This window comes from Phaseolus vulgaris, chromosome 6, assembly GCF_000499845.2.
Source record: "Phaseolus vulgaris cultivar G19833 chromosome 6, P. vulgaris v2.0, whole genome shotgun sequence".
Classification (NCBI taxonomy): domain Eukaryota; kingdom Viridiplantae; phylum Streptophyta; class Magnoliopsida; order Fabales; family Fabaceae; genus Phaseolus; species Phaseolus vulgaris.
In genome coordinates this window covers 29,487,648-29,497,148 of record NC_023754.2, presented here as the reverse complement: position 1 = coordinate 29,497,148, position 9,501 = coordinate 29,487,648, and the positions used below count along the sequence as shown (strand labels likewise).

The 9,501-nt window shown below is 29.7% G+C and overlaps 2 protein-coding genes across 2 annotated transcripts; both read left to right on the top strand.

Moving 5' to 3' along the window:
• Positions 1-2,796: 2,796 nt before the first annotated feature.
• LOC137832707 (pathogenesis-related protein 1-like) lies at positions 2,797-3,468 on the top strand. Its single transcript, XM_068641013.1, has one exon. It carries the CDS (start codon positions 2,815-2,817, stop codon positions 3,292-3,294), a length of 480 nt encoding a protein of 159 aa, XP_068497114.1. The 5' UTR covers positions 2,797-2,814; the 3' UTR covers positions 3,295-3,468.
• Positions 3,469-6,931: 3,463 nt separating this feature from the next.
• LOC137832706 (pathogenesis-related protein 1-like) lies at positions 6,932-7,603 on the top strand. The gene has a single exon (XM_068641012.1). It carries the CDS (start codon positions 6,961-6,963, stop codon positions 7,459-7,461), a length of 501 nt encoding a protein of 166 aa, XP_068497113.1. The 5' UTR covers positions 6,932-6,960; the 3' UTR covers positions 7,462-7,603.
• The last annotated feature ends 1,898 nt before the right edge of the window (positions 7,604-9,501 follow it).

Here is a 9,501-nt window from a genome sequence, read left to right as displayed (position 1 = left end):
AATTTATTTAAGTAATTCCAAATTGTGGATAGCTTCACGTTTGTGTATTGTTTTAAAAATATCTCAAAAACATTCAAAACATAATTTATTTTATAAGAATATTAAATTTCAAATTCTTTTACTTCTTCTATTAAAATTTGTAATTTTCCCCTTTAAACACCCGTAATGTGCTACACATGCATAGTGAAAGACTAAGGGAAGAAAAACATGGTTATATAATTCAACAACGACGATAAAGATTATTTTAATTACACATATATAATTTTAGCTATCAATTTTAATATATAGTTAAAGATGAAATCATTTTCCATTTCCATCACTCACGTGATATACTTCTTTTACACACCTTTATTGGAGAGACTTATACTATAGCTTTTATGTTAAATCAGGAAAGTTAAAAATGAATTATTACATTTTATTTTAAATTATAAAAAGCCAATTGTAATTTTTTTAGAAGTATGCATATTTTTTAAATAAACAATAATATTTTTTTATCCAAACTTTATTAAAGAAAGAAGAAGTGTGAAATAACAGGAGGGAAACACGAGAACAGGACCATCACAGTGTTAAGCCCTTTGCACATTATTCCATCCCCTATACAAGAGATATTACTGTCCTATTCTAGTATAATAACTTATTATAATAGATTGTGAAGTATATTTTATTTACTTTTTTTTTTTTTTTGAAAGTAAACTTTTCCTAGTAACTTCTATAGAAAAATTAACTATATGTGCTCATATAGTAGTAAAACAAACCATAAACTAATTTTAAAGATTAAAAATAATTATTTGTTATATGGATTAGATTATTTTAGAAATAAAAATAAAATAGTTTTTAAATTAGTTTTCTATTATTGTTACATAGTTTATAAATTGGTATTTAATTAGCAACCAATATTTTTGCTACCAAATTTAGAATCTAAATAATTGGTAGTTAAAACTTGGTAGTTAATTAGATACCAATTTAAAAATTATTTAACAATAATAAAAACTAATTTAAAAACTAAATAATTAATAGTTAAAACTTTGATAGGTAATTAAATATCAATTTAAAAACTATTTAACAATAATAAAAATTAATTTAAAAACTAAAAATATTTTTAGTTTTTAAAATAATTTTTAATTTAATTAATATAACAACTAATTATTTTTAATTTTAATTTTTATTAAATAATTTTCTTGTAGTATAGGTAGTCTAGAAGCTCTTCCAGCAAAAACATCACATCTCATATAATTTTCTTTTATTGAAATCGTAAACATTACTTATATTTATGTTTTATTTTTCTAAAGTTATATTTTTCAAACACGAGTTTGATGTAAGAAAAATAAAAATTATACTTATCAAACATAATTTTAATAAAAAAATAAAACAAAATGTATGTCAAATGCGACTTTTATTGTATTAAAAATTAAAATTAAAATCATATTCTACAAATACGATAAAGACGAAGTCATATTTTCCCATCACCACATAATTTTATCATTTCTCTTCGATTAGTCCATTCTTTATAAAAAAAATCTCAATTTCCAAATCATAAAAGATGCTCACGGCATAGCAGCATATATTCCTCTATGGCACACCTAGAGACTATCTTTTTTATTTTCTTTTATTATTCCATACATATATTCTTGGAAATTATCATTTTAAGAACGTAAAAGTTATGAATCTAAGTCATATAAGTAATTAATTATACGAGTAGTAAAACTATAAGTTATTTAGTATTACATGACCACGTTGAAAAACAATATACTTTTTTAAAATTATAGTCTCATTAAAAAAATTAATAATTTATATTCATAATTGTTATTTTTAATTTATTTTGAATCAATTAGTCAATTAAAGTTCAATATAGTAAAAAGTAAACTTTAAAATTGTTATCGATCTGGAACCTAGAGAACGATGGTTCTTGCTTCCACCTTCGGTCGGTTTACGATGCTCTCAATTTTGTTATACCTTCCACCTTTCGGTCGTCTGGCTCCACAGGCGGGGATGGTACCTGCAGAAGACACTCCAACGCTCAAGTCAATCGGAGTGTTGGCACTCGGGTGTCAGAACACTGTAGATAATGACGTACCTTTCTCCTTGAAATACGTGCTATTTATATTACGTTAATGAACCTTCATTGGTGGGTCAAATTAGGAGATTGGTTTGTGTTTAGGGTTGCGCTAAAAACCCTTAACCACACGGATTAACCCTGCTGACTTGGTCAACCCTTGACTCAACGTTAAGGATCGGTCGATCACGTGTCGTCACGTGGCCTTCTCGTCATGGCTTAGACGGTGACTTGGTCCGAGTGCTGACCAGCTCAGTGATTCGTTCGGTCGTACCAATATAAAAAATATAACTCAATCTTATTATAAAATAAAATTTGCATATATTTATATACTATGAAATGCAATATTTTGTTGATGTGAGATCTTCAACTCATCTCATTCTTTATAACTCTGATTCTCGTTATAAAGTGAGAGATTTAACCCACTTATATATTATAAAATATGTTTATTATAAGATTCAATATGTTTATCATAAGATTCGTCTCTAACTATAATATGATCTGCCGGTTTTACTCTGTGATGTGATTTTCTTTCCTGTTCAAAACTTATCGTTTTCTTAATCAAAATGCTATTAAACAGTGTTTGCTTAATGCCATTAATAATGACGTACCGCAACCTCGTGAGCAAGCAAGTCATCCACGCATGAATACCATTTTGAAAAATCTACTATGCTTGCTCACTGAACCTTCCTATCCAAAATATTCTCTGTTAAAACCCCTATAAATACCTCGCAAGAGCTCAACTTTCTTCATCAAATCAAATGGGGTTGTTCAAGATTTCATTTTGTACACTGTTTGTGTTAGGATTGGTGAGTGTTCACGCTCAAGACTCACCAGATGACTACGTGAACGAACATAACGCTGCAAGGTCAGAGGTTGGTGTTCCAAACATTGTTTGGGATAATACAGTTGCTGCTTTCGCACAAGACTACGCAAATCAACGCCAAGGTGACTGCAATCTGATCCACTCTGGTGGTGGAGGAAAATATGGGGAGAATCTTGCAGGGAGCAGTGGTGACCTAAGTGGAGAAGATGCAGTGAAAATGTGGGTGGGTGAGAAATCAAACTATGACTACAATTCCAACTCTTGTGTTGGCGGGGAGTGTCTGCACTACACTCAGGTTGTTTGGAAGAACTCTGTACGCGTTGGATGTGCCAAAGTAAGATGCAACAATGGAGGCACTTTCATCGGTTGCAACTATGATCCCCCTGGCAACTATGTTGGTGAAAAACCCTACTAAGCACTTCCTTCTTTCAATGTAGCAGCTACCACTTTGGACTGCTTTTGTATTACGAATAAAGCATTATAACATGCAACCACTGCATCGTCCATGAATTTATAAGGTGTCCACCTTAATAATTTCATGTTGTAGCTTCTATTGAAATAAATTCTCATGCCACTTCGTAACTTTTAATGTCTGTTCTTCTTCTATCTTTGATTTTCATACATTTACAAAATTTATCATTTTGTTTTCTTAAATTTGAATATTCATGTCCACTGCATTTTTCCTTCAATTGGGAAGGCATGGAGAGAAAGAAACCCACCAGATCATATTTAAAAAATGTTTTTTTATACAAAATAAATAAATAATACAAATATTTCAAAGATGTGTCAACACCTTTATATAAGAAAAATAGTTAGATCTCTTTACACTGAAAAAATAAGCTTTGTATTTAAGAAATACTAAGATGACATCTAGGTTATGTAATTGTATTGATTGGGTTTCTATATCTTGGTTTATAGTACAATGTTTGTTGGATTTTTTTTTTAATCAGCAATAAAGAATAATATAAATAGGAATACTTGGGATACTCCAACCCACATACAATAAGCTTAGTTCTTAATCAAAATTTGTGCATATACAACTTACTATAATACAAAAAATAAGACATAATACGATGTCAAAGATATAAGGCATGACATCTTCACAAAGGTATGTTGGTTCCTTGCTCCTCCCCAGCATCTGAGGTTGAATCACACTCAGCAACATGTGCTCTCATTCAAAATAGAACTCACCATAAAAGAGGAGGGAGATCGTTAACCATCATTGCAGTGATTTCAAATATTCATATACATCAAAACACTAATCAGAATAAGAGAAATTTGATTTTGGAAATTTAGAAGTTACACATGCCCACACCTTTACTTGTGCCATAGCAAAAATATCAATAGGATCTACCACTCCATTATTAAAAATAATCTTATTTCCATGATTCCAAATTCCCAAATAATGGCTATCCACATACATGTTGATATTAGATCCTTAGTTGGTAGGATGTTAAAAAACTTATTTTTGGTGTTTTATACAAGGGTTGTGACACTCCTGAAATGTTTTTTTTTTATTTTTTTTAATGATAAAAAAAATACTAAGTTTGTATAGAAGTAAATTTGTACTTCAAAGGTCAATCTCCACAAATCCCTCACCTTCTTTACTTTTGTTAGTTTTACTATTCAAAACTTTTTTCTATAAATCATATCTTATCACCGGTAAATCATTTAAATAATAAATCACTAATAGCAACTAAAATGTAAATATTCAGACTCCCATTTAAAAAATTTGAAAAAATAATTCTTAATCCGTCAATTCTTTATGCTGGTGGAATACTAAAAAATTATTAAACAAAAATTAATTTTAAAAACTTAAATAAGTAATTATATTAATTAAATTAAAAATATTTAATAAAATAAATAATTCTTAATATTTAAAATAATTTTTATTATTAATAAAATTTTATAAAGTAATTTTTAGATTCCTATCTAACTACTGGATTGTTAGGTTACTCCTATCGTGCACGTGGTAGTCCACACATATCAGCATCAACAAAGAAGATGGGAGAAGATTATTAATTAATATAGCCCTCTCTAAAGTCTTCTTCCCATGCTAATTCTTTTAGTCATCACAGACTTTATACAGGAAAGAGTTTCAAGTACTTCTTCATACGCCTCTTATAATCAATACAAATATATATACTCATTATTTTGTTATAAATCCTTGATATACACAGTAAAAATAAAAATACTTGATATAAAAATAAAATAAAGGGATCTTCTAGCTTTAGTTTCTTGAGGTGTATAATTAATGGAACATCATAAACTTTATACAGACAAGAAACTACTTAAAGATAATGTAAATGTTCCTACACCTCCATAAGTTCTTGTAGCATCCCTGTAAAATTGCAATAAAATTGTCTGAACCTACGGTTTTTCAAACAAGGTAATTTTGAAACCACATGCATTTACTGGAAAGCAAGCAAAACACAGTGAAGAAGGGTGAAGTTGAAGATGCTAACATTAAATGGCCTAAGACTTGTTAATTCTGTTAGAATATGAAGCTTATGAAGAAACTCTAACTTTCCTTTATCTGGTAAAAGAATGGACTCTGCCTTTTAGCTGGTGAAATCAGATCATACTTGGTGTACCTTTGAAGCCTAGAAATCCTTTGAGCTATATCCCCTAGGAGAATATTAATCAAAATAGCATTGTAGGGATAACTTTGTTTCCTTCTAAAATCATTTGACCCGCCTTGATTGAAGCTGAGTGAGAAATTAAAGGCAAAGATTTGCTTCCATGAGAAGAAAATTCAGTTCAAGCTATATGTAACACGTTCCTCTTCTTTCTGCATATTACGTTTCTCTTTGCATCTATTCTTGCTTATGGTCCTAATTTTGTATAAAAATTACAGAGACTTTTCATAAAAATAATAATGAATATTTGGCTATGGTACATGCATGCACCAAATATCCATTAGAAGGGATGAATCATAGAAGCCCTCTAACTTTTCTCTCTATTTTACCTTGTTTTACACGGCGATACATTATTATTGTATGGATCACCACACGTACTCCACATTATGTCATCCAGTCACATTCAAAATCCCTTATACAGTGAACCAACAATGACAAATGTAGACAAAACTGGCTGATTTTCTATCATTATTTTACTTTTCCTAAAATATATTATATATTATTGAAGATCTCACATCGACTAGAGATTAGGACATTTCATAGTGTAGTGATTAGGACATTTCATAGTGTAGTGATTAGGACATTTCATAGTGTATAAATGGGTGCAAACTCCAACCTCATGAGCCGGTTTTATGAGGTTGAGTTAGGCTTAAAGTTTACTTTGTAATATGGTATCAGAGCCAGGTCGATCATATCCTAACGAGTATTTGTTAAATTTATCATGCCATCACCGATAATATGTTATCCCACGAATAAATACTCTAATATAGAAATATTTAGGTACGTATTATTTTTCTTTATAATTTACCCATGTGCAAGCTTTTAGAAGTGTAAATTTTTGCTTACTAGTGTTTTTAAAATAACAATAAAAATTTCCTGTGGTCCTTATCTGTTTCCACTATAATGAGAAATGTCTTTTGCATCTTCTTTTTGCATTTTTATTTAAATTGAAATAATATTATAATAAATAACAAAAACTTATGCAGTATGTAAATTTTTAATTAGTTCTTCGAATAAGTTCCCCCTAATTAAAAAAAATAATGGAAAAATTAATTAAAAGTTATAAGTTTGGCTCTCAATAATAACAAACTGAGATTTTAATTAATTTTAATTAATCAACTGAGTTATAAGTTTCTCAATTTATATAAGATTGAGTAGCAGACTAGGTGAACGCACACAAAGGTTGGTGATAACACTTTGCTGCTTAAGCACAAAACTATCAAATATATTATTATTTTATTATAAAATTCTGTTTATATTAATTTTTATTAAAAAATACATAATATTCATCCACACATTTGTGATCTTGAAAATTCTACAGTTGTAGTCCACAAACTATTCCTTCTAATCACAATCTTTTCACGTTAAAATCCCTATATATACCACTCATAGTCTCCAACCTTATTCATCAAACACCTCCCTTTTATTATCAAGTAATATTAATGAAAATGGGGTTGTGCAAGCTTTCCTTTTTTGCATTGAGTGTGTTAGGGTTGGTGATTGTGGGCGATGTAGTTTATGCTCAAGATTCAATAGCTGACTACGTGAACGAACATAACGCTGCAAGGTCACAGGTTGGTGTTCCAAACATTGTTTGGGATAATACAGTTGCTTCTTTCGCACAAAACTATGCAAATCAACGCCAAGGTGACTGCAATCTGATCCACTCTGGTGGTGGAGGAAAATACGGGGAGAATCTTGCAAAAAGCAGTGGTGACCTAAGTGGGAAAGATGCAGTGAAGTTGTGGGTGGATGAGAAACAATACTATGACTACAATTCCAACTCTTGTGCTGCCGGCCAACAGTGCGGACACTACACTCAGGTTGTTTGGAGGAACTCTGTACGCGTTGGATGTGCCAAAGTAAGATGCAGCAATGGAGGCACCTTCATCACCTGCAACTATTCTCCTCCTGGCAACTATGTTGGTCAAAAACCCTACTAACTTCTTCACACTGCTTATGTAATATTATGAATAAATCATGAGTTTAGCTACCATGCATAGATTCATGTTATGTTGTATTGGAAAATATGTGAGTTCCCAACTCACATCATCCATCAATAACAGTTTGAGGGTCTTCAAGGTATTTTTAAAGTTATTTTGTAATATATAATTGTTAAAATAAGGGATATTTAACTCAAATAAAACCAATATAAATTATCTCTTCATTATAACACCTAATAATTATTTATTATTATTATGCTGTATTTACTTTTTGTAATGATACGACTGGTCAATCATCGGGAGTCGGTTATAATCCCAAATCATATGATCATTCATCTGTGATAACGAAGCTGATCAACCCATGACAATGAATCAAAGGTTGACCAAGTCAACATAGCTAATCTATAATTAATGGTTACTTAGCACAATCTTAAATACGAGTCAATCTCTTAATCTGGTCTACCAACAAAGGCACATTAAGGTAATATAAATAGCGCAGATTCCAAGAATTAAGTACGTCATTATGTACAGTACTCTGACCACCGAATGCTGACACTTTTGCTAACTTGATCATCGGAGTGCGTTTTGTAGGTATCATACAAGTCTGTGTCATTGGAAGACTGAGAAAAGGAGAAAAAAACTTATGAAGTAGGAAGTTGACTGTGGAAATGACCGACCGAAAGGAGTATCAGACCATCGTTCTTCAAGTTCCAATACTCGTTCGAGTAGATGAACACTTTTCAATGATGTAACTGCAAAATAATTCTTACTAGGTGCTTCACTTAATAAGAAATATGATTTTCTTAAAACATTGGTGTTCTAATCGACTAGAAACAGTCGAAAATACTCTGAATGAATCATTGACCAATAAAATACAATTACAAAGTTTGTTTCACTCAGTTAATTATCTTTCCTGGTGAATTCCTGAAATTAATATAGTTTTGATAAGATAGTTTTATTTGGATGTTTCTATCATAATTTTATTCTTAACTACGAATTAACGGAGAAAGATGTTCATAAACTCTGAATCCCCTTCTAAAGTGAATAATAATCCACCTTGTTGAAGGCAGTTACAAGGTGAGCTTTCCAATAACAGAAAATTCATTGCAAATTGCTCATTTTTCTCTGGAGGCTACAAAAACGACAAAACTTCCATAAACATTCCACAAAAACTTCACTTACTTTTCTACAAAACTTCCATTAACATTCCACAAAAACTTCACTTACTTTCCTACATTCCATTATTACCCCTATCTGAAAAAATCATCTACTTATTTGTTGGGTAATCCCTTTAAAACTATCTACACACTATTTTATACTTGTAATTATCTAAGTAGATTTTTTTAAAATTTAAATAAATTTATTTTTTAACAGAAAAACTCAAATTGATTTTTTGAATATAATCCAAAGAAATTAATTACATTATAAAATATTAATACCAATAAATTATTTTGTTAAAATAACTTCAAATAAACTACACAGTTACTAAAAAATTAAATGAAATTAATATTTAAGTTTTAATTCTATAAATTTAAATAGAAAATATAAATCTATAAAACCAAATTATAATTTTTATTGCTAATATTTTTTCTTTAGTAATTTTAATTTTATCAATTTATTTAAAAATTATTTAAATAAAAATGAGTGAAAACTAATATTAGGAAGTAATTAAAATAGTCAAATCATTGCCAACATAGCGTAAAAGGATTTATTTGTCCCTATATTAGAAAGCCTCTAAGTTTATTTTTGGGTATAAAGCTCGTTTGATGGGTTAGGCTTACCTTCTTACAATTCGGAGTAGTAAAACCACTAATAAAAAACAAAATAAAAGGATAAGCAGAAACAATGACATCAATCATTTTCGTATAAGAAATTTGACTCTAATTATGTATATTTAATATATAATGCAAAACATTAGCAGTAATTAATTAATGTTATAGTCAAAGTGTTTACGTGAAAATTCAAACCAAACTTCTGGGAAATTTCAATGCATGAATTAATCAAGTTTATTTTGTAACGCAAAACTATTCTGACGCAGTC